General features: G+C 31.3%; 7 protein-coding genes across 10 annotated transcripts; 4 read left to right on the top strand and 3 right to left on the bottom strand.

The window, feature by feature from the left end:
• Positions 1 to 355: 355 nt before the first annotated feature.
• LOC139103996 (TIP41-like protein) lies at positions 356 to 2,590 on the bottom strand. Of its 4 annotated transcripts, none has more exons than XM_070659214.1 (6): positions 2,433 to 2,590; positions 1,760 to 1,953; positions 1,490 to 1,669; positions 1,187 to 1,409; positions 955 to 1,113; positions 356 to 756 (listed from the first exon to the last, which is right to left on the bottom strand). In XM_070659214.1, exons 2-6 carry the CDS (start codon positions 1,936 to 1,938, stop codon positions 556 to 558), a joined length of 942 nt encoding a protein of 313 aa, XP_070515315.1. In that variant the 5' UTR covers positions 1,939 to 1,953; positions 2,433 to 2,590; the 3' UTR covers positions 356 to 555. The 4 variants fall into 4 exon arrangements, with proteins under 4 accessions (XP_070515315.1, XP_070515313.1, XP_070515314.1 ...); XM_070659212.1 differs by lacking the exon at positions 2,433 to 2,590 and adding an exon at positions 2,010 to 2,410; XM_070659213.1 differs by lacking the exon at positions 2,433 to 2,590 and adding an exon at positions 2,046 to 2,410.
• Positions 2,591 to 3,019: 429 nt separating this feature from the next.
• LOC139104200 (small G protein signaling modulator 3 homolog) lies at positions 3,020 to 8,267 on the top strand. The gene is made up of 15 exons (XM_070659516.1): positions 3,020 to 3,289; positions 3,466 to 3,647; positions 3,748 to 3,846; positions 3,954 to 4,117; positions 4,178 to 4,388; positions 4,472 to 4,602; positions 4,659 to 4,892; positions 4,959 to 5,053; positions 5,163 to 5,308; positions 5,382 to 5,479; positions 5,557 to 5,736; positions 5,825 to 5,935; positions 6,066 to 6,376; positions 6,448 to 6,608; positions 6,931 to 8,267. Exons 1-15 carry the CDS (start codon positions 3,221 to 3,223, stop codon positions 7,121 to 7,123), a joined length of 2,385 nt encoding a protein of 794 aa, XP_070515617.1. The 5' UTR covers positions 3,020 to 3,220; the 3' UTR covers positions 7,124 to 8,267.
• On the bottom strand, positions 7,732 to 10,660 carry LOC139104203 (glycerate kinase). Its single transcript, XM_070659529.1, has one exon. It carries the CDS (start codon positions 9,913 to 9,915, stop codon positions 8,074 to 8,076), a length of 1,842 nt encoding a protein of 613 aa, XP_070515630.1. The 5' UTR covers positions 9,916 to 10,660; the 3' UTR covers positions 7,732 to 8,073.
• A 140-nt stretch (positions 10,661 to 10,800) lies between these two features.
• LOC139104210 (histone H2A) lies at positions 10,801 to 11,953 on the top strand. The gene has a single exon (XM_070659544.1). The coding sequence runs from the start codon at positions 10,874 to 10,876 to the stop codon at positions 11,246 to 11,248; it is 375 nt and encodes a 124-aa protein (XP_070515645.1). The 5' UTR covers positions 10,801 to 10,873; the 3' UTR covers positions 11,249 to 11,953.
• A 625-nt stretch (positions 11,954 to 12,578) lies between these two features.
• Positions 12,579 to 13,069, top strand: LOC139104211 (histone H2B). Its single transcript, XM_070659545.1, has one exon. It carries the CDS (start codon positions 12,659 to 12,661, stop codon positions 13,028 to 13,030), a length of 372 nt encoding a protein of 123 aa, XP_070515646.1. The 5' UTR covers positions 12,579 to 12,658; the 3' UTR covers positions 13,031 to 13,069.
• Positions 13,070 to 14,358: 1,289 nt separating this feature from the next.
• Positions 14,359 to 21,289, bottom strand: Nup154 (nuclear pore complex protein Nup154). Its single transcript, XM_070659510.1, has 27 exons — positions 21,178 to 21,289; positions 20,822 to 20,977; positions 20,583 to 20,720; positions 20,388 to 20,484; positions 20,154 to 20,317; positions 19,939 to 20,072; positions 19,592 to 19,857; positions 19,257 to 19,507; positions 18,935 to 19,188; positions 18,663 to 18,836; positions 18,392 to 18,497; positions 18,101 to 18,309; positions 17,860 to 17,957; positions 17,555 to 17,747; positions 17,382 to 17,476; positions 17,228 to 17,324; positions 17,004 to 17,081; positions 16,736 to 16,932; positions 16,521 to 16,668; positions 16,195 to 16,430; positions 15,934 to 16,081; positions 15,629 to 15,727; positions 15,428 to 15,548; positions 15,237 to 15,347; positions 15,013 to 15,133; positions 14,812 to 14,934; positions 14,359 to 14,702 (listed from the first exon to the last, which is right to left on the bottom strand). Exons 2-27 carry the CDS (start codon positions 20,964 to 20,966, stop codon positions 14,567 to 14,569), a joined length of 3,939 nt encoding a protein of 1,312 aa, XP_070515611.1. The 5' UTR covers positions 20,967 to 20,977; positions 21,178 to 21,289; the 3' UTR covers positions 14,359 to 14,566.
• Positions 21,290 to 21,454: 165 nt separating this feature from the next.
• On the top strand, positions 21,455 to 23,643 carry Idi (Isopentenyl-diphosphate delta isomerase). The gene is made up of 3 exons (XM_070659542.1): positions 21,455 to 21,841; positions 22,193 to 22,494; positions 22,838 to 23,643. The coding sequence occupies exons 2-3, from the start codon at positions 22,216 to 22,218 to the stop codon at positions 23,297 to 23,299; spliced, it is 741 nt and encodes a 246-aa protein (XP_070515643.1). The 5' UTR covers positions 21,455 to 21,841; positions 22,193 to 22,215; the 3' UTR covers positions 23,300 to 23,643.
• The last annotated feature ends 37 nt before the right edge of the window (positions 23,644 to 23,680 follow it).

The raw sequence follows: 23,680 nt of genomic DNA, 5'->3' as shown, positions 1-23,680 counted from the left end.
TGCGCCCGCGAATAAACATCGTCGTTCCGGTCAAAGACGGTCCGAAAGCCACGATCAGTCGACTTCCTTGGTCTCTCCGTTCTGTGCTTCTTTTCCTTTTGATGTTTACTTTCTACTTGATCGATGAAGAAAAAAATAAAAGTCCATACGATACTGTTCTTCATGACTAAAACAAACTCTGTCTTTAGTGTAGACTTTATTAAAGTTGTATCTAAAAGGTCTCGTGTCGCATTTTCTTCGATGTTCCTTGATATTCTTCAGGGCTCATGCATCAACTTTATTTTATTATACTTTTTATTAAAAATGAAATAAAATATAATATATGATATTAAGTAATAAACATGATTAAGACGAGTCGTAATAAAATTTCAATATTAATTTTGATTAAACAAATCATAAATACAAGTTTCATATTATTTTAAAATTGTTTCAACTAGACATATCTCTGAAATACTTGGAGCAAAAATTAATGATTTTGTATAATTAATTTCTAATTACTTTTTTTACATTTATCGAAAAAAATATAATATCGCGTAATATTCATTAATATAAATCTTAAGTAATGGAACTGTCTGCTGTATGTTTATCGGCAGATTGTAACACGTTTTTTTCAGTCGTAGTTTCATTTTGTGCAATTGTATCTTCACTTAATTTAATTTCTTCTTTTTCAAGTATAATCAGTTTATGGTATCGACTTCCAGTTAATGGCAAGTGAGGTGCTATTGCACTTGGTTCCAGAAAGAGTGCAGGGGAAACCTTACAGAAAAATATTAAACGTTAAATATAATATGTCCATATTGCACATTTCAATTATCAATCAAATACTAAATAATTAAAATAATGACATATGATATACTTGTGTAACTATTTGTAACGAAAACAAAATTTGACAATGCTCTTTCTTAATACCTTCGTTTAAAATTTGATAAATATTGTAATACCATTATTACTTACACGAATATCCTGAACTTTTGCTTCTCGTGACGTAAATTCACGTAATAAGTAATTTTTCCCGAACTCATGATAAATACGTGTATCATTTATTCTTATCATTACATTGTCGATTCTAAGGAAGTATCGTAACAGTATAAAAAAACTGCCAGGCATCACTCTCTACAAAAAAAAAGATCAAGTGAATTAAAATAAAACTATTATATATTATAAAATATATAACGAGATAACTTACGATTTTTACTGAATTCACTGCAATCCCATTGTCGTGAAGTTCATCTTCAAACAATGTTAAATCGTGATAAAACATAATTTTATCTCTTTGTTTTAATTTATCCATATCAATTCTTTCATTTGTTTCTTCAACTTTAAAGCCAGATATTGTACCGGTATAATTGGTAGTAAATGTCCAATCAAAGGGCTTGATTTTTTCCTCTAGATATTCGCTACTTTCTGATCTGCCATACATGTAAAATGCATTTGTAACAAAAAATGTATGTAAATTTACCAAGCTTAAAAGAAGCATCTTATAACATACCTTGATTCCTTCCATGCTTCTGCACAAGCAAGCTGTACATTAATTTTTCCATTAGAAACATATCTTAGAGCATCCAAGGCATTAAACTGCAACATTGGTCCATTCTGATGCACCAGGGATAATACATTATTGGGAAAAACCATGTCTGGCATATGTGGTAATTCTAATGCATTATTATATCTATAACAGTAAAAGATAAAGATATATATATATATATATATTTTATATCACATTGTTTTAAAAATAATGAACAATCAGTGAATAGCCTACACGCAAAATTGACAAGCATTTGCCTCACTGGTAGTGCAACCATCCTCACTTTTGGAACATTTTGAATGAAGAATATGAGACTGGGTGTACTTTATACGCCACGGGGGACAAAAATGTTCCTCCTCATTTACTGGTAATCTTAAAATATCGATACCACCGTGCACTTTTACCGCTGTCATGCCTACCGCCTAAAACTAAAAGATATTCTTATGTAGAGAAAACTGAAATAATAATATAGGTTAGATAATACCTGGTGCAATTTAATATATTTTTAATATTGTATTACTTATTCTTGTTACGCATTGTGCAAAATGCAAAATAAAATTTATATGTAAAATGTCACAAGTGCGTCAAGCCAGCGATTATTGGTCTACTTGCAATACCAAACGTTTACCATTCACTCCTCGCGATAATTTGAATTTCTAGCCTTGCTGTTCTGCTAATTACGTTGGCTTATTTGTCTCATATATTTACAATATATCAGAGTCGACAATTTTAAACAAATTCGTGTGTATAGTCTTTGCACTTAACATTTTATATTTTATTAAATTCTCGAACTAATAAAAACATAGCGATATTTGCCAATGCTCGAAGAATGCCAATAACACAATGATCTAAGCTATCAATCGAACACTACTTCAGAAAAAAAAACGGTACTAATTTCATCACGTGCCTATAAAAATAAACGAGAAATTCGTCAATCTCAGAGTTTTGACCAAGTCATCGGTCTTTTTAACCAACTCTCTCGATGTTCCTTTTTTTATTTTATAATTAAAGTAAAATATACATTGGGCTCAGGCGACTCAGGTATAACCTATCACGCCCTGAGAATGTGAATACAAAGATGTGCTTATAATACGAATAAAGGACGGTACATATGGTTGTGAATTTATTGGAAATAAAAGTCAGGTCTTTCGAGATACGAAATCTTTTTTTGAAAAAAATATAGGAGAGATAAATAGCAGATCTTGCTCTACACTTGCCCGTATTTTTTATTTTTTTATTATCATTGCAGCTCAGAGAGCCCAACTCGGAATCGCAGCTTCCACGCGTACAGATGTAGAGGCTCGTCCGTGTGAAGCCAGCGCTTCGGCTGCCGTCGGATAAAGGAAAAGACCAAGGCTATACACTGTCCGACGGCAGCCGAAGTGCTGGCTTCACACGGACACGGCCTCTGCATCTGTACGCATGGAAGCCGCGATTCCAAGTTGGGCTCTCTGTTGCAGCTGAATTCTAAAACGAGATCAAGAACGAGATCTCCCAAATGACGCTACGTAACGTGTGACGTACATACGTAGTCTTTTTTTTTTCTTTTCTCTGTGTTGTGACGTTATTCTACGGAATCTACGGTATTGTACTATACTCTGACGCGCGACGTTGATTTGACAGGCCCACGAAAATGTCGACGAGCCTCTGATGTATTAACGAACTCGGGATTGAAGCAAAGATTATTTCTGCGTCATGGACTTGGCCAAGTCGTTTTTCAACGTCCGCGATCACGATGGTTATGTTGGGAAAGACGAGCATAGCGTGAGTACCTTACAATCGAGTTGTTACATCTTCTAAATTAGTAAGACTAACATGTGGAATCAAGCCCGGTTAATATTTTGTCGTTCTTAAAGTTATGCAGATTTGCAATGGCTTGTATTTTTCAATCTATAAAGTTATATTAAAAAGATATGATAAAGTGCAGCTGTATGTTTTAGAAAAAATTGGAAACAGCAGTCTCTGAAGATGAGGTTGAAGTAGAAGTTGGAGGTTTGTGTGGTGAGACTTTATCACCAGCACCAGGAGGACCATTTTCAGCATTAACTCCATCCATGTGGCCCCAGGATATTCTAGCTAAATTAAATCAACCTGATGATCCAAATTCACAGCCTGAATATAGGTAAAATTTAAATATATAAAATAATATATAAAACTAATAAGATTTAAATACAAGATAATATTTATATGAAATAATATTTGCAACTGTTTTATTGATTTAGATTTGATGAATTTGGCTTTCGTGTGGAGGAAGAAGATGGCCCAGAACAAAATTCAAAAAAATTACTTGGAATACCATTTGTTGAAGATCCTCAACACAGGTTGATTATATTTTTGTTAGATGTATATTTAAAAAATTAACTATTAGTTTTATTTATAATAGAAGTAGAAATACATAAAATTAAAATGTATTGATTTTATTTTATAGATTGCAATGGATTGCTCTCTTGGAATTTAGCCATAATAAAGAAATAGCAGAACTTTCCTGGCAAAATATGGATCGGAATTTACCACGTACGGATAAATTACGTGAAATGGTTCGCCGTGGCATACCCCATTCTTTGAGACCGCAAATTTGGATGCGCATGTCAGGTATAAAACGAAAATACAAGTATTAAGATAAATTGTGAAAATAAATGTTTTACATTACAGGAGCACTTCAGAAAAAATGTTCATCGGAAATAATGTACAAAGATATAGTAAAAGCCTCAAGTAATGATGCATTAATGACCAATAAGCAAATAGAAAAAGACCTTCTTCGAATTATGCCGGCCAATGCATGTTTTAGTCATCTCCATAGTACTGGCATACCTCGTTTAAGACGCGTGATGCGTGCCTTAGCTTGGCTATATCCCGATATTGGGTATGGAAAAGTCCCTAAAGTTATTTTGTTAAGCTAAATATATATAATTTATTATATAATTTGTATTTTTTTGCTCTATCAAGTTACTGTCAAGGTACAGGTACAATGGCTGCATCATTATTGTTACTTTTGGAAGAGGAAGATGCATTCTGGATGATGGCAACAATAGTAGAAGATTTGTTACCAGCTTCTTATTATTCTTCAACATTATTAGGTAACATATTTCATTAATTAATGCATTACAGTTAATTATAAATATTATTTTTGTAGGTGTCCAAGCTGACCAAAGAGTTCTTCGCACGTTAGTAGCTAATTATCTTCCCGATATAGATCACGTTCTGGTTCAACATGACATAGAATTAAGTCTTATATCTTTACACTGGTTTCTGACTTTATTTGCATCAGTTGTACACATGAAAATATTGTTACGAATATGGGATATGTTTCTTTTCGATGGATCTATAGTTTTGTTTCAAATTACAATTGGAATGCTGAAAATAAAAGGTATATATTTAATATATTTTTATTTTATATAATTTTATATAAAATTCTTATTAAATATTCTTTCAGAAACAGATTTAAAACAACTTGAAAACTCTGCACAAATATTTAACGCTCTCTCAGATATACCCGGAGACATCGATGACGTGGACCAGCTGTTCAATGTATGTTTCTTTTGATATTATTTTATAAATATGTTTCGACAAAGTCCAACTATTTAAATATATATTATTCGATATATACAATATGTTCAATATATCTTTTTTGTTGTAGGTATCTTTAGAAGTTAGTGGATCTCTGACAGATGTATTAGTCGAAACACATCGACGTCGTCATTTAGCTTATTTAATGGCTGATCAAGGTGGATTAGTGGGAAATCCGGATGCAGTACCAAATTTACCAAAACAACATTTAAATAGGTATAAGTGGTGAATACATAGTATATTCCATTAAATAATAATTTTTTTATATATCTTTTGCGACTCTTTACAGACGTCAAATGAAACGAAGTAAATCTATGTTACAAACAATTTTATTTGGAAACGATGATGGTGAAGATGATGCAAAGTCTAAAAATATTCGTCAAACAGGTACATATGCACAGCCATATAGTAGAATTTTTCATAAAAATTATATTTTAAAATTAATTTAATAAAAATATTTTCAGAAATTTTAGTTGATTTGAGAGAAGCTGTTTTACAAGTTGCGAGACATTTTATAAATGTTGATCCAAAGTTAAATAATATTGTTCTCATAGCTGATTATACTATGGAAAGTCATGCAAAAGATCATGATAATTATGTTAACGTATCACAGACGCGGAAAAGAAGAGCAAAAGCTTTATTAGGTATAACTATCTTTTTTTACATAACGATAAAATTAGAAAGGGATTATTTAAAAGATGTGGAAATATTCTTATATTTATTTTGTTGCAGATTTTGAAAGACATGACGACGATGAGCTTGGTTTTCGAAAAAATGACATAATTACAATTATTAGTCAAAAAGATGAACACTGCTGGGTAGGAGAACTGAATGGATTGAGAGGCAAGATATTTGCAAAAATAATTTTATAATATTACGAATGTTATTAATTTTTTAAAAGATATTTTTTTGCAACTATTGTAATATTTGTAATAATTAAATATTCTCAATATAAATTAAACAATATTTTTAGGATGGTTTCCTGCAAAATTTGTAGAATTACTAGACGAACGAAGCAAACAATATACATGTGCTGGAGATGATGCAGTTAGTGAAGCAGTTACTGACTTAGTGAGAGGTACATTGTGCCCCACTGTGAAAGCAGTATTAGAACATGGAATGAAAAGACCATCATTTTTGGGTGGGCCATGCCATCCGTGGCTATTTATAGAAGAAGCTTCTAACAGAGAAGTGGAAAAAGATTTTAATTCTGTTTATAGTCGATTGGTCCTGTGCAAAACATATCGATTAGATGAAGACGGCAAAGTTCTAACACCAGAAGAGGTATGATTATTACATTCATTACCATTGCTATCATGTATTTATATTAAATAAATAATTTAAAAAAATTTTAGTTATTATATCGTTGCGTCCAATCTGTAAATTTAACACACGACAATGCACATGCTCAGATGGATGTAAAATTACGATCACTTATTTGTCTCGGATTAAACGAACAAGTGCTTCACTTATGGTTAGAAGTTTTATGTTCCTGTGTAGAAGTAGTGCAAAAATGGTGAGCACATAATAAAATTGCTTGTAAATTTATATGAATGTCCATCGAAGGGGAGATATGACGTTTTCTGCAGCGACAGCGGCTAACGTACGTAATAATCCTAGGCGGCAAAGGCACAGGATGAGAGAACGGGGAGAAATTAGTCATCGGCAAACCGGCCGGCGCGGTATATACATGCTGTACATGTGAAACACGACGCTAAATTCACGTTCGCTAGCTGCCGTCGTCATATCTGCCTTTCAGCGTACACTGTAGAATAGTTTCTATTACAATACACAATAGCTCATATAATTAATATTCTAATACTTAAAATATAACATAGGTATCAACCATGGAGCTTCATAAACAGTCCAGGATGGGTGCAAATAAAATGTGAGTTAAGAATATTGAGTCAATTTGCATTCAACTTGAATCCCGATTGGGAATTACCGCCCAAAAAAGAGCAATCACAACCGTTAAAAGATGGAGTTCGCGATATGCTAGTCAAACATCATTTATTTAGTTGGGACCTTTAGCACACAAGACAGTTTATAAAGTCTATATCATTGTTCTGATTTTCGTCCATAAAACTTGGAATCTAACTTACTATTTCTAGTCTCTAATTTAATATAATAAAAATATCAATATAATTAAATATATTTTAATTTTTAAACATTTTTAATTATATTAATGGTATTCTCAAAAATTAAAAATATTTATCTAAAATTTGGAATTTAATGCTAATAATAACTAAGAAACGTAACGTACAAATAATCTCGTTTTTATTATTATAAATAATAGCATTTATAGACGTTATTAAAGAGTATTTTTATTATTTAGTTGCACGAACATATGATATATAGTTGTGATGGAAAAGATGCTACTTATACATTAAAATTTTTCTTTTTTATATGCAAGCAAATAATATTTGAATAGAAAGTATTAAATAACCAAAGTTGTATCATGTCGTATAAATGTAACTTATCATTGTATATTTCGTTATAAAACGATTAGTTTTATATTTTTTATCATAAGAAGAAAACCGTTGATAACAAATAGTATACATATATGTAATATGTAGATATCTCTGTAATATGTGAAAGGGAATATATGTATATTGTCATATCTTTTAAGCGTAATTAAAAATTACGATATGTTATGCAGCAAGTGTTATAATTTAAGAGATTTATTTTTAAGCAGTGCCTTTGATGTACGAATATCATTAAAATATTCTATATATATATACATTATAAAATTTTCAGTATTTACAATATAAGTTATCTATTTTTTTTTCCAAAAAAATATCATTAAACTATGTAACTTATTTTATACAATATAATCTTGTAACAATGTCGGATTTTTCCATATATTCTTCATATATTTTATAATTAATTAAATTTATGCTTTTTATGGCAACATGGATCTATAGAATTATCATCGATTATTTTTATATTAAGAAATGGTTTTTCCTGTTTATTTTCAATAGTTAAGGATGAAGTTTGTAAAAGTCTTTGTCAAATTTTAAGGGAGCACATGTAGCCTTGTACTTTTCAACAGTCGATGCATCAATGTGCAAATCATGTACGTCCAATATATCTTCTTCATATGTTGGTTTGTCAGAGGAACCAATATCGCACTCGCACGGACGTTTTTTAATATAAATAAAGTGTAAATCCATAACATTGGTGCCTGTGTTTCCCGTCTTAACTAAATCCGCTCCTTTTTTAAAACGCGAGTAAAAGTTATATGTATCGCTTTCTTTTAAAACATTATCGGGTAACATACGTTCTATTTCAATTGCCTTTAACATTAAATTATCGACATCAAAATCTTGACCGGATTTTTTTATTGTATTAGAATTTTGTTTGCTTAAATCTTGTGTTAAAATATTTTGGTATGTTTTCCATTTATCTAGTGAATTTTCTTTAGTAATTATAGATTGAACTTTTGTATGAACATCATACATTATAGGCGCAATGGCAGAATAACCAAATGCACCTGCTGCATCAGTAGGACCATCTTGACCATCGGTACCAGCACTGAGCATTATTACATCGTACTCCGCGAATCGCGGATAACTTTTAATTTTTTCTAACCAATCTAATGAAAAACGTAAAGCTAACTCTTGATTTCTACCACCTTTGCCTCGACCTGTTACTACAACTGTGGGCTCTCCACCTCCAATTAAAACTATACCACCAAGATTAACGATACAACGAAAGATTTCATCGAGTTTTTCTGTAGATAACGAAAGTATTGGTAAAGTCTGCACCCTATCATAAAATTCTTCTTTTTTTATCTCATTTAATAAAGCAAGACATATTAAACTTGTTATATCAGCGTATGCTGAACTAACATCCTGTACATTTCCTGTAATATCGTTTTTTAATATTATTGGAGTTAATTTTTTGCGCGAGGCTTCAAAGCTTGCAGCTTCAAGAGCCATTGTATTGTTTCCTAGAATTATATTTGTCACATGTTTAAACTGTTTAGCTGAATTTAACAGCAGCTTATCATCGAACGTTTCCTTGGACGCCACGACTTTTTTCAAATCACCGTCTAGCGCTTGATATAAATTATATTTTTTTAATATAGCAGTAATATTCTCTGGCGCTCTCGAACTATAAACGGTAGGGCCGCTAGCAATTAAATCTACAGGATCACCAACGATATCAGACAATATCAAAGTAACGACAGAAGCTGGATAAGCCATACGTGCTAAACCACCTCCTTTTACCAGAGACAGTTTTTTTCTTACAGTATTGAGCTCGGTGATGTCGGCGCCTGCATTTTGAAGCTTTTTACAGAGCTCCAGCTTGTCTTCTTGATCTAAAACGGGTCTTGGCATATACAACAATGCAGATCCTCCACCTGACACCAATACTATAAGAGTATCCGTTTCGGTTAATTTCTCGACCAAGTCTATAATATCGTGGGTAGTATCTAACGACCTGTCGTCAGGTTGGTTGTTGATACCACCTTCGCGATAATCTATCCTACTGTTATACAATTTATAGAAACTGCAGTCACTCTCGGTTGCCCATGTAACATTTTTTAATACGCTTGGCACACTGACAATGCCTTTTTTCAAAATATCGCCCAGCATTCGTTCGAGTTCTATAGCCATTCCCATAACTGCCTTACCGAATCCAACGAGATATACATCCCCTTTAAGTGGAAAGCTTCTCTCGTCAACGTGCAAGATTTTATCCGAAAGTTTTACGCTTCTTCTTACAATCTCGTTAGGTGATACTGCTTTCACGGCTGCACGGAAGATATCCCGTAAATCGGCTCTCGATTCCGACAGAAATTTCGTCTCCATTGACATATTCCGGTTTGATTTTATTGTGCGCTTGAAAATTTTTGAGAGGTTAGGACGGAAAGTGACCAAACGACTGGAAAGAAATTAAATTAAACATAAGCAAAACGTTTTCCCGATCGATCTCCACTTTCCCAATTGATTTAATAAACTTGAAAATCTGCACTTGCCTGTGCAAAACGAATTTATGAAATATCATTCTTTGATATTCTTCGATTGAACGTAACTGTGGTGTAAAATACTAAAAATGACGAAGAAAAATATCGTGATATGTTTTATCGGCAGTTTTATACTGCGTCATACGTTTATAAGATCTTTTACTTTATGAAATCAACATTTTTACAACATATAGAAACGTAGCGAATGCATAAAAAGATAGACTACATTCTAAGCCTTACAAATGTCGGATATCAAATATATATTTCGATATTCTACGTTAAAGTTAATAAATCAATTTTTAATCGTCGAGAAATAACGTTTTGGCCAAACCTATATCTTTAATCTGTAAATAAATTATACAATATAACGTGGGCTATAATAATTTCACAAATTAAACAGTACAGAACTACGAATACATTTTATGAAAGTTTACTTCGTCTCGTATTCTTTTAAGTCTTATCAGTCTTCTCCATAGCTTTCACATGCTTCACGCTATGAAATTTACAGAGCATTACGTGCAATACGTGGGAATTAAAAAAAATTACTCGTGAAAAGACGATCTGCCACGTCCGAGGTACAACTGGCAACAACCGAGACTTTCTCACGTAACAGTATATATACCAGTTTCTGTGCGCAACAAGCGCACCAATCACTAGGTTGCGTGCCAGTTCCCTGAGCAGGAAACGTCCCTATTGGTGGCAGGTTGCGGTTCTCTCCGCGTATAAAAGAGTGACGTAGCTCGCCAGAGCGTCACTTCTCCTCTTACTTCTCACGAAGGAAGGATATCCGAACGTATTAATCGAGCAACATGTCTGGACGTGGAAAAGGCGGCAAAGTTAAGGGAAAGGCGAAGTCCCGTTCCAACAGGGCGGGATTGCAGTTCCCCGTGGGTCGTATTCACCGTTTGCTGAGGAAAGGAAATTACGCTGAACGCGTTGGCGCCGGTGCACCGGTTTACCTGGCTGCAGTCATGGAGTATCTCGCCGCCGAAGTGTTGGAGTTGGCTGGCAATGCCGCTCGTGACAACAAGAAGACCAGGATTATTCCCCGTCACTTGCAACTCGCCATCCGCAATGACGAAGAGTTGAACAAACTGTTGTCTGGCGTGACCATTGCCCAAGGTGGTGTGCTACCTAACATCCAAGCCGTACTGCTACCCAAGAAGACAGAAAAGAAAGCATAATTATTATAAACCGGCATCCATCACAAATGGCCCTTTTCAGGGCCACAAAATTATTTATTACGAATGAGTAATCCAGTTCAACATTACATTTTTACACCCAAGCTATGCTGCTACCCAAGAAGGCTGAAAAGGGAGCATAATTATTATAAACCGGCATCTATCAGAAATGGCCCTTTTCAGGGCCACAAAATTATTTATTACGAATGAGTAATCCTGTTCAACATTACATTTTTATCTGCCTATTTCTAATAAATACACTCTCTTCTGTAGCAAATATTAAGTCTTTTGAACAATGCTATACTTTAATTTTTTATATTAAATTTTTAAGACTGCGTCAATCTATGTTACGAAAAATAGCGCAATAACTGCAGACTTAACTTAGTATTTTTTACAATATATCTAGTGCTGTATTTTTGATTTGATTAATTTAAATCTTAGTTTTATTTTAATACTTGCTATTCTATTTTATTCTAAATAAGAATTCGAGTTCAGTTATTATTTGGTAAATAACCGAAGGATGAAAATATTTCAGCATGTCTTATGCTTAGGTACCTATAGGAATAACCTTGTTATTTTAATTTATTTGGAAATAATTTAATATTAGACGAAACACATCACATGAAAGTATCAAGTTTTAAATAATGTATTACGGAGTAGCATAAATAAAATAATTCTTTCTATTGCCCGATCAAGTTCACAAAGAAATGCGGTTCTTCTGTGTCTTATAATTTTTTTACATTGTAAATTAGTAATATTTAATTAAATACTTATAAAATTGAATAATCGAACGAACTTACTGTGAAGTTAGATTGCAATTTTATAGAATAGAATTATGTCCTTTATAAATATTAACACAAATATCATAAATTAATAATACGTACAGCAATCTACAAAATACGATTCGTTTAATAAATATTTCGAAGTTCACAGTATAATTTATTTTAATATAATTATATTGAAAGCACGTAGTTTCATACAATGTATGATAAACCCATGTTTAAACAATGTTAAATTAAATCCAAAGATATTTGACCGATACATCATTCTTACCTCTTCTAAATTCGTTGTTTAACGAAGCCAACGCAATTTCGACGTATCTTTTGCGTTTTTACATTCATATAAATTATACTGAATTGTTAAACTTATTTTATAATGTTACTAAATAATTCTTGTATGATATTTGGCATGTATTCTGTAACTTGCACGGACTCGACGCCGAAAAAATGAAACAACTGCTGCTGCCGAGAACTCGACCTCGGTCCGAGCCGCGCGATCTGATTGGTCGCCGCTTGCCTCGTCCGTTTCATATAAATACGGGTGATTTCCTAGCAGCGATCAATCGACGCTCAGACTTCGTTGAGTTCGCACCTCGTACGTAGAGAGAGAGTTTCGTTGCTAAATTTCGTCATTATGCCACCGAAAACCAGTGGTAAGGCGGTGAAGAAGGCGGGAAAGGCTCAGAAGAATATTAGCAAGACCGATAAGAAGAAGAAGAGGAGGAGGAAGGAGAGCTATGCGATCTACATCTACAAGGTGTTGAAGCAAGTACATCCCGACACTGGAATTTCCAGCAAGGCGATGAGCATTATGAACAGTTTCGTCAACGACGTGTTTGAAAGAATTGCCGCCGAAGCATCAAGATTGGCGCACTATAACAAAAGATCGACAATCACATCTCGTGAGATACAAACTGCCGTGAGGCTTCTCTTACCTGGAGAATTGGCCAAGCACGCGGTGAGTGAAGGAACGAAGGCAGTGACCAAATACACTAGCTCGAAGTAAATCTACTGATACTGTCCACAACTATCGGCCCTTTTCAGGGCCAACAAATTTTTAAAACATTGATATCTCTCTGGTTTCGTTCACAATACTCTTCCATATCCACCTTCTTAATTTTACCAAATAAACTTTAATAAAATTAAAAGAAATTGTAATCGTGAGTCAAACAACTTTTGCAATTATATTTCTGTGAAATTTAGTCCATCTGATTTAACTGAAGAAGTTTTTCTATTTGTCATTGCTATATGTATTAATTTATTAGTTGTAAAAATCACATTGAGGCATTATCTTGCACATATAATTATGATTTTCTTTCTTATTTCACTTATTAATATTTTTCGAGACTACTTTTGAAATTATCTATTAATACAAATTTAGAGTCTGCAAATATTCTCTTACATTTATGTAACGATCTCTAACAGAGCTATTTTTGTCGTGTAAATATTTAGAATTAATAACCTCTCACAAAATCAACATTCAATCTTTGTAATTAAAACTATTAACGACCAGAATATATCCGTTATATATAATTTTTGCTTTATTAAAATTATTATATTCGGCTGGAAAGAAACTGTTGCATTCTTTTAACATTTGGCTGGTTGTAACTCACTAGAAAGAACTTTAATTTAAAGACATAACACCGTGACTACTACGTACTTTCGTCGTAATTTATTAATTTTAATCTTATTAATAGTAAAAAAAATATAATTTACAAGCTGTTGTAATTCTGTGCATTTTGGAGATATAAAGTACAACTCAAAGAGAAGTCGAGGAATCTTAGTATACTCTTCCCCATCACCACGATATCATCCAATAGAAACACTTTCCTTATTCTCTCTTGTATCATCGCTTTTCATCCCTACCCTTGAAGCACCAGCCAACCGCGTACGACTCGATCATATAGTAATGTAAAAGAATCTAACTGTCGTTTATAACGGGCAGAACAGCGACGAACGAACGAGCAAGCACAGCTGCAAAAGTTATAGTGCAACTACATCGCGTTTTGCTGTTATACTGTTTCAATAAAAATTTAATATTTTATTAGCTTTAAACGTAAGAAAAATTAAAGACTAAATGAATAGCCGTTTCAATTGAACTAGATTGCATTTTTTCGTGGACCTTATATATTTATTAGTTGTAGTAGGAAGGCGAGAAATGTGCGTCGACACGACACATCAATATTCTTAGTCGTTAGGATTGAATATCTTGCCACGGAGTTATTGCAGTTGGCTAGAAACAGCCCGCGAGAATAAAAAAAAAAAAGGATATTCCACTAAATAATGATTGATTATACATGAAAGAATAATTTACATATAAATAATATGCACATATTAATTCTACAATTATAGTATATTAGTGTAGTTAGAATTTACAAATTTATAAAAGATTCGATAGTAATATGCCTTAAATAAATGCCTTAAATAAATTGTGTATTAGTGATAAACAATTATAAATGTTGAGCTATTTAGCACAAGTACCATACATAGTAGTTTTTTCTATTAAGACATATGCATATGCATATCTTACAATCAAATTGTGTTACATGCGATTTAATATACTTTGGATTGATCGCAAATTCGTTATTTCTCTTTCAAGATCTCCACCATTAGGTTTACTAAAAAGTGTCGTTAAACACTTCGAAATAACATCTTGACATTTTGTTATTATCTTTCTCCTATAATAAAAAAAGTGTTTAATTGGTATTAAATTTAATATTGCGATTTTAATAACTGCTAAGAGAAATAGAAATACTGAAATTAAATTAGACTATAGATTATACTCACCTGACAAAACTGTTCGTTATAGTCATATTTCTTATAAAATGATTTACCAAGTTCGCTGTTGACTCGATTAGGTGAAATTCATTACCCTCATTTAACCAGATACGGGTATTTTTACCAATCATTCTAAAAACAGACGGTACATGTACGAGATGAACACTACAATATTAAAATAAAACGTAAAAGTTTGCATTAAATACTTACTTATCATAAATATCTAAAAGATCTTCCATCGCCACTCCCAATTCCAAAAAAGAGGTTATAATACTTATATTATTTACTTTATATTTACATGCTTTCATTTCCAGTTGTTTTACTAGAAAATCTTAAACACATAAGAATAAAAAAATTTATAAAACTTTATTATTAATACAGAATTAAATATATATATGAAGTGTATATCTTAAATAAATTATAAATATAATTACCAATTGGGAAACAATGTGGTGATCCAATATATTCTTGACCAAGTAATTTAATTTTGCACATTAAAATGGTCATTTTATCGTTATTTGACGATTCTGTTGCATTTTCTAATTCTAAAATAATTAAGAATGTATTTAAAAATTATTACAATATGATAAATATACCAAATTTTACGAAATATAGCGAAAAATACCATTATCAATGATATTAGTCCAAATTCCTTTAATCAGCATATCATCCTGATGTCCTGAGCAATGAATTATAGCCAATTTACATTCCCAAAGTTGTAAGGGTTCCGCATATTCTTCATACAACTGTAATTAATATTGTATATAAAAATAAAATAAAAAAAAAAGAAAGATTTCGATGAAATATATCTATCAACGTTACAAACCTGAGTAATATCGAGTAATGAAGAATTTAATCTCAACTTTGCATCTGTAACTATCATCGAATCAAAAAGGTTTTGTTGATTGCTGATAACGTCAAGTATCTGTTAAATTAAAAAAAAAAAAAAAAATACATTTGTGATTAATAATTAACATATTTTAAATATTGGATTAAAATACGATTGCACAAATTTAATTTTACAATATAAATTTTCTTTTCAAATACTTTCAAGTTATGTACGTAAAGAAATATTAGCCAAATTAAAAAATTTAACGTTTTGCCTTATTATTAATAACTTAGAATATGCACCTGTTGCTGCATTCTAGCTACTTCTAATTTATCTTCTAATTCACGTAAGAAAATTCCAAGATAAGGAGCATATCCAGTTTGATCGCTTCGCATACATACGACCGCTCGAGATAGATTATAGACTCTTTCTGAGAGTGGTATTTCCGATCTGTAAAAAAAAAAAAAAAAAAACCATTTATAATATAAGTAATAGTATATTAAAAATTAAAATTTTCTATATCTGTGAAAAAAATTTTATATTCAAGTAATATGAATACATACCCAACTTTCGTAGCTAAAGAATCCAAGATCTTTGCTGCAGCAGCATGATTCTTATTTTTTTCATAAAATTGCCAAAGTAATTCTGGCGCATTGACGCGATTCAAGTAAGTTTCCAACGAAGGTGCAGCGAAGGTAACTAATTTACCATGAAGTCCTTTATCAATCATCCAAGTATAAATAGAAGAATGAAGAGTCTCACATGGTGCATGTAATGCATCGTCTATAATATCGTATAACTGAAAAAAAGAATTACGTATTAGTATTACGGATTAAAATTTATTTTTTTTTTGTTAAGTTAGCTTTTTTTCGGTTTAACCACTACATACAATTTCGTTCGCCGGCATTATTATAGCATTTGATGCAGTTTGTAGAGGTGGGCCTGGTTTGCTTGGTAAAGTTGGCGTTAAAGGATTAGAAATGCTTTGATGATACAAATGATCTAACATCGCTGTGAATTCCTTATAAATTTCTAAGCTGTAGGTAACAAATAAAAAAGTATTAAATTATTACTTGTGACTGTCCGTAAGAATATATTACATACCGTTTCGTAAAAGCTAAATTTCCTTCCTGATCCTCGATGGGTTCGTTGTTTTTATAATAATGCGAAGCCGCGTTATTAGGATCTATTCTCTCTGCACAACAGATACACAATTCAAGTACGCCTGTGTAGAACTGGCATGCGACAAATTGCTGGCATACTGCATTTAAATTCAACCTGGGTGCTACTTCTTTACAAAGCTGTACATATTTAATAAATAAATTAAATTAAACATTATTTTATACACTACGCAAATAATTTTATATCTCACCATTAAAGCAGATTGTAGATAGCATTCTTTTTCCTCGGGATTTGTGCATCCTTTTGCTTTCAAGAGAATTTCGTTTGCCTAAAATTATAAAAATAATTATATCTTAAAAAATTTATAGCAAGAATAGAATCGCATTTATTGTTGCCTTTTAGCTCGAAATATTCTTAGAATCGCGGTTCTAATCACTACGGATATTTTCGATATAAGTGATATATTTGTGTTACCTTGGAACAAACAGCATCTTCAGTTCTATATAAATTGGGACAGACTTCTCTTAATTTTGCACTTACAGAATCTACTGACGCGTTATCCCCAAGATAACTGCAATAAAATACTGACTATAAATTACTGAAATATTTTTATCAGTCATAAACTTACCTATCAATCAAATGAACAATAAGTAAAGAAGATATTTCGTGGCCTATTAAAATCAAATCTCTAAAAGTGGCTGTAGAGAATTGAGATATTTGATCCTGAAAAATGGTTTTAATTATTTAATGGTTTTAATTATTAAAAAAATATTAATTAAATTTTAAAAAAGTTAACATTACCTTTGACAGACAGTTGACGATGTTATTTAGCTGATTCTCGCATAATATTTTCCATAAACCCAAAACCTCACACGCATGAGTGATGAAAACTTTTAAAGCATCCAACGAGTTTCTTTCTTCCACAATTGGTTCTTGAAAATGACTTTGAATTGTTGTTTCAAAACCATCTGTTAAACTTCTACTTGTGTTTTGCCTGTAAATGCGTAACTTAGTTTAGTCTTCCATAATTTTATTAAATATTAGAACAAACCATGCGCGCGCTATTTTTCAATAATTTAAAAAATTATGTTTGAAAAAATACTTACTGTTTTGTGATATTCGTATTTTTATTCAAGAAAGATTTTAATGCTTGCAAATATCCTAAAATCCAAGCTATTTGAGTTGCTGGTACTGTACTAAATATCTGAAAAAGTGATACTTATAATTTATAAAAGCATAAAAAATAAAAAAAATATTGCACAATTTTTCGAAAAATTATTAAAATTAAAACCAAGAAAATATTTTATTAAAAAATTACATCAATGATTTTTTATTAATATAACTTACCACGTTTTTATTATTTATTGTTTCTTGTTTTATACATCTTACATTCCATATGGGACGAAGTATTCTTCCTACATACAAATATAACCCACTATGTTTAGCAGAGAAATGCTGTAAACCAATGTCTGTGTTAAGTCCCATTTGAGCGGATGATCGGAAAACTTGAGTTCTAGAATCGAAGTTTGGCACTCTGGGCGTTGACGAGCGTAAATCTGTTACGTTGAAATTTATTTTCAATAGAAATCGAATATTATATAAACATTTAAATGATATGTGTCTAAAACAATAATATACCTGGACTTATAGTAGGAAAACCGGAATGCATATCAATTGGAGGACATATCCCTGCTATTCTTTGACCACCGTATAAAAAGAACGCCCGAGTTGCCCACTCTGACAACTAATAATTATAAAAAGTTATTATTAAGAAGGGCATAATATAAATAATATAATTAATAATGTATATAGGATGTCTAAAACAATGAAAGCGACATATCGTTTGGGACATCCTGTATTTACAATTATAAATAAAATTTTATAAATATATGTAAAAATAAATAATTACCTGAGCATTTTGTGAACTCTCGAGCGTTGCCAAAATTAAACATGTAGCACAAGCTTGTTCTAAGGATTGAGTTTGAAAATATGCGCGTACTATTTCAGTATCAGGTCCACGTTGTTCTAAGAGAAGTTGTTTCAATATATCTACAGGACGAACTTGCATTAGAATTATCGCCCCCTGTAAAAAAAGAAATTTATGTATTAAAAAAAAATATTTGACTTACTCTAGTTTTCAGTCCTTCATATAAATGTATTAAAAATGTATCTATTATATACCTGTGCTGTTAAAAATATAAATTTCCTTGGTGGTTCCATATGTTGTCGCACTAATAAAGGAGGCTCACCCTGAGCATTGCTTTGCTTCTCTATATGTATAGCTGAATCTCTTATTATTTCTTCCATAGCCCATGCTGGACTGTCGAGAGGTAGAATACTCTGAGTTTCAGCTAAGTAATTTGTGAATGGATAAGCATCGTTACTTAAACACCATGCAGTTTCTGTATCACCACCACAAACAAGAAAGAGGGTTCCTAAAAATATTTCGAAGTTATGAATTACATCGAATGTATTATTTTCAACATATTATAAAATAATTTACCTTTTCGATAATATGCCATTTGTACTTTTCGCGGTCTCATTACTGGAGCATTTGCGGCATAACCAGGCGGCAGTCTAACATGTATTAATTGTAAACCTTGTGGTCTACTCGAAGGATTTGTAATCGAAGTACAGCTAAAATAAAAACGAGTTCCCGTTGCCGCAACTACAACCAAGTTTAAATGTACTGACTCAGATTCCATTATAGCTGATATGCTTACAAGAGGTCGAAAATTATTACTGTCTAGAGTTCTGAAAAAAAGTTCATATATTGATTCATATTAACATCTATTATATTAGATATTTTATAAAAATAATTAAGAAAAAAGTACTTACTTAACGACATGAACAGTATTCTGTACCAATGAAGCTTGAGATAATGAAGTGATCTTAGATGCACCACCATTATCAATATCCCAAACCGTAATTGTGCCTTTATCGCCCAAAGTATATAAAATATTACGCGAATCATCCACAGATATTTGTATTATAGCTTCTTCTTCTGACAATGCCATAGTGACAAATGACGGTACTAGAAATGATAACGGACCTTCTGAATGATTAATTTTTTTACATCGTTTGCCAAACCAACTGCTCTCTGCCTAAACATGAAAACATTTATATTTGTTAAATTTAAAGGCAACGAATATCGATTTTAAGATGTTAAATCTGATTGTTTCAACCTGATAATATATTTCAAATAATGATCCGTTTCTACCACCAAGAAATATTCTGCCGCTATTGGTATTTGCAATTGTAGTAATACCTATTCCATCAGTTGTAACAGTGAAAATTGGTTCTGGAACTAACTGCATTTCTATAAAACAAAGAACAATGATTAATTTTAAAAGATAATTATTTACAAATATAGATAAATAAAATTATATTAAATAATTACCTCCTCCATCGTCGGGTATTGTAACACCAAGAATCGTTATTTCTACTGTTGTTGTAAGAATCAACAAGTATTTTACATAACTCTGAAAGATTCCTGTCTTGGGCTTTACTAAACCCACACTTATAATAGTTTCGTTTAAGCCATCAAAGTAAGCTACATCAGCCCTATAAAATTTTTTAATTAAAATTTGATAAACTCATATTTGTTAATAAAATTAAAAATATTAAAACTTACTCATTTTCATATGACCATAGATAAATATCACTATCAATTGTAAGCCATGCTTTTGAAATTTCAGTAAAGAGGCCCATCATGCAATGGCATTGCATATCTACATATATTTATATTAAGGAATAAATGTATTTATTAATATTCATACAAAATAATCTATCATTTTTATTATTTTAAATTAAACAACAGAAAGGATACGGCCAAAATGTTCCATTACTTCTGAAGGCAAAGGAATTTTACTGTGTATTTTCATCTGATTAATATTTGTCAATGTCATTGATGCACCATTTAAATTAGGATAATCGTGATCATCAAGACCACTAACAGTTGGTCCACCTGCAAAAATGTATTAATTATAGTCATTCTCAAATTATCAATATCTTTCAGTAATATTTTCCAATTTGCAAACTTGTTTATATGAACAAAATATTAATTACCTTGTACATTGTATCTCATAAGATTAATTAAAGATGGAAAATTACTGTCTGCAATAATATGTTTATCTACCATTTTTCCAGCCATTTCTAATGAGTCAAGGTGCATTTTTAATGGCTCCATTTCCGTAAGTGTCATATTTCTCATTTTCTTAAAGTCTAAAAGTATTATTAAAAACAGAATGATATAAACACATAAAGGTAATGTATCATAAACCAACCACAAGTAACCGTGTCATAAATTTTAGGTTAAGTCTGAAGCCCTTACAAAAATTGGAACGCAATGTTTTCAAAAATATAAAATAATGTTAAAATAAATTAACATAGCTATAGAACGTTATATTTAATACTATACTTACACAGATCTGCCACAATTATTTCAATGAGAGTACAAAATATCAACCGTAATTCCAACCACGCTCACTCGCGCCTATTCGCGCCAGACCGGCGTATTCGAATCAACTGATTAGCAAAGCAGAGAGAAAGAGAGCGAGAAATAGAGAGAGAGAGAGAGAAAGAGATCAAATGGTCGACATTGTACATCTGTTCGTTTTTGCTGTACTTCTGCACTAGTGAGAGTAATACAATGTTGGATGCATTGGTACAGTTAACCAACTAACTAAAAAAGAAAGTGAGAATAAAGTCGTTTATTTCATCTCTTTCTCTCTCTTTTTTGTTACGCATTTATTCGTTTCTCTTTAATCAGTTTTTTTTGAACTGAGTAGATTGCACTAATTAGATATTATTTTCATTCCTCTGTATTAGAAGGAAAGAGATGAACTCTAAACTAGTGGAAAAAAAGTCAGTTAGCTACAGAGTGTAAACTTGTTCATCGACAAGTGTCGACTAGTGACGGCAAATTGTGTTAACGATAAATAGTCGCATCAAGTTACACATTGTGATTTCTTTGGAGAAACATTTTTTACGTTTAGTTTTCACGTTTGAAATAAAGCTAACAGGGGACTAAATGTTAGAGGTAGCAAAAAACGAGGTAAAAAATACGAAGAGTTTTAAAAGATTAAGGTTAGTGATTTCTTGACTGGATTCTAGGTCACAAAAGAACTTTCATTTATAGACATCATTCCTAGCATTTTTAACACTTTCATATGTAAATGAGCAGTTTGTTCGCAATTGATTATTTGTTCAAAAGTCAAACCAAGTTATTCTTTTCTCATTTCTTGCTTCAGTATTTCAATTTATTAACATATTGTATTTTGTAACATAATACAACCATTATGTCCTTGACTCTTTATGTCAATTTATTCTTTTTATTATTCACTTTTTTATCAACTATAATTGTTCCATGTGAATTTTATTATTTAAATAAGTTTGTGGTACAAACAATATAAATATTGCATGCATTCATTTTTCCAGCTACTGCTCAGTAAGCAACTGACATGATTAAAGTGTATAGAAATCTGTTTCATACCATGCAGAAGGCAACAATACTTACAGAGAGAAAAATTGGGATGATGCAGGTAACACCATTGCAAAGAGCTTCTTTAAAGGAACACTGCATACTTGTAGACAAAATGGATAAGTCTGTTGGTGAAGCCACCAAGCAAGTTTGTCATGAAATTAATACAGATGGATGTGTACCTCTGCATAGAGCATTTAGTGTTTTTTTATTCAATAGTAAAGGAGAATTGTTACTTCAAAAACGATCAGCTGACAAAGTGAGTGTCTTCTTAAGCTTTCTATTTTTAAATATAATTTTTTTTCTATTTAATTTTAAATAAAAATAAAATGCTAAAATTAAAAAATTATGCTTTGTTTTTTATTGCTTGTTGAAGTCATAGCTTTTCTTTTATTTTTATTTATTTATTATTTGAATCAAGTTTATAAGTTTTATTTCTAATGTATATAACTGTCTAATATTTAATTTTTTAGTGCATTATATTGTGTTTTAATAATTAAATTTAATGCTATTTACAATTCCTAGTATGAAACAATTATTATATTAAATATCCATGTAATTATATGTTTATGCAATTTATATAATATGTATCTGTGTTACAGATAACATTTCCTGGCTGTTACACAAATACATGTTGCAGTCATCCATTAGCAGACATTCCTGAAGAAACAGAAGAGGAAGATGCTATAGGCGTACGCAGAGCCGCGATAAGAAGACTTAATTTTGAACTGGGGGTACCTAGCAATGAAATTACACCTTCTGATCTGTTTTACTTAACAAGAATTTACTATCAAGCACCTAGTAGCGATCGTTGGGGTGAACATGAGATTGATTATATATTATTTCTACAACGAGATGACATCACCATAAAACCTAATCCTGACGAAGTGACCGATATTCAATGGGTGTCACGATTGGAGATCGACAATTTTATAAAGGCTAATCCGTTACTGACACCGTGGTTCCGTCTTATTTATAATTTTAAATTGCTACATTGGTGGGATAATTTACATAATTTAAGTCAAATTTGCGATGTTAAAAATATATATACATTAAAGGAATAATTTTGTACGTGCAAATATTTTTTAACTAAAGAGAAATTTATCTGAATGCACATTATTCAGTTTTCTCTTAATAATAATGGTTTCTATAATTTATGGTGTTAAAGATCGAAAAAGTGAATATAGGTTTATGATATATTTATGGAATATTTTTTGCATTTTTTTAATATTAATATTTGAAAATGAGTAACTTTTTTAAAATATATTATAAGAAAAGAGTAGACTTATATAATTTCTGTCGAATTAATATAAATCGTTTTTAGAATTTTGTAAAATGTTAGGCTTGTACACGAACAATTGTTATAGTTAGAATTTCTTGTTATAAAAATAAATATAAATTTTACTAATCATGATAAGATAATTATATCAATAGTATTTTATCCA

Source organism: Cardiocondyla obscurior, linkage group LG07 (genome assembly GCF_019399895.1).
Source record: "Cardiocondyla obscurior isolate alpha-2009 linkage group LG07, Cobs3.1, whole genome shotgun sequence".
NCBI lineage: Eukaryota > Metazoa > Arthropoda > Insecta > Hymenoptera > Formicidae > Cardiocondyla > Cardiocondyla obscurior.
This window is presented reverse-complemented; position numbering and strand designations above follow the sequence as displayed.

What these genes read in the sequence shown, in the direction of transcription:
- LOC139103996 (XM_070659214.1), bottom strand. Translation starts at nt 1,938, where the DNA reads ATGACAGCGGTAAAAGTGCACGGTGGTATCGATATTTTAAGATTACCA. An exon ending in CAGTGAATTCAGTAAAAATC is followed by an intron (nt 1,114 to 1,186) that starts GTAAGTTATCTC and finishes TTTTTTTTGTAG; the next exon opens with AGAGTGATGCCTGGCAGTTT. An exon ending in CAAAAGTTCAGGATATTCGT is followed by an intron (nt 757 to 954) that starts GTAAGTAATAAT and finishes TTTTTCTGTAAG; the next exon opens with GTTTCCCCTGCACTCTTTCT.
- LOC139104200 (XM_070659516.1), top strand. Translation starts at nt 3,221, where the DNA reads ATGGACTTGGCCAAGTCGTTTTTCAACGTCCGCGATCACGATGGTTAT. An exon ending in AATTCACAGCCTGAATATAG is followed by an intron (nt 3,648 to 3,747) that starts GTAAAATTTAAA and finishes TTATTGATTTAG; the next exon opens with ATTTGATGAATTTGGCTTTC. An exon ending in AAGTTCTAACACCAGAAGAG is followed by an intron (nt 6,377 to 6,447) that starts GTATGATTATTA and finishes AAAAAATTTTAG; the next exon opens with TTATTATATCGTTGCGTCCA.
- LOC139104203 (XM_070659529.1), bottom strand. Translation starts at nt 9,915, where the DNA reads ATGTCAATGGAGACGAAATTTCTGTCGGAATCGAGAGCCGATTTACGG.
- LOC139104210 (XM_070659544.1), top strand. Translation starts at nt 10,874, where the DNA reads ATGTCTGGACGTGGAAAAGGCGGCAAAGTTAAGGGAAAGGCGAAGTCC.
- LOC139104211 (XM_070659545.1), top strand. Translation starts at nt 12,659, where the DNA reads ATGCCACCGAAAACCAGTGGTAAGGCGGTGAAGAAGGCGGGAAAGGCT.
- Nup154 (XM_070659510.1), bottom strand. Translation starts at nt 20,966, where the DNA reads ATGAGAAATATGACACTTACGGAAATGGAGCCATTAAAAATGCACCTT. An exon ending in AATGGCATATTATCGAAAAG is followed by an intron (nt 19,189 to 19,256) that starts GTAAATTATTTT and finishes AAATATTTTTAG; the next exon opens with GAACCCTCTTTCTTGTTTGT. An exon ending in ATTGTTCATTTGATTGATAG is followed by an intron (nt 17,325 to 17,381) that starts GTAAGTTTATGA and finishes ATTTTATTGCAG; the next exon opens with TTATCTTGGGGATAACGCGT.
- Idi (XM_070659542.1), top strand. Translation starts at nt 22,216, where the DNA reads ATGATTAAAGTGTATAGAAATCTGTTTCATACCATGCAGAAGGCAACA. An exon ending in AAAAACGATCAGCTGACAAA is followed by an intron (nt 22,495 to 22,837) that starts GTGAGTGTCTTC and finishes TCTGTGTTACAG; the next exon opens with ATAACATTTCCTGGCTGTTA.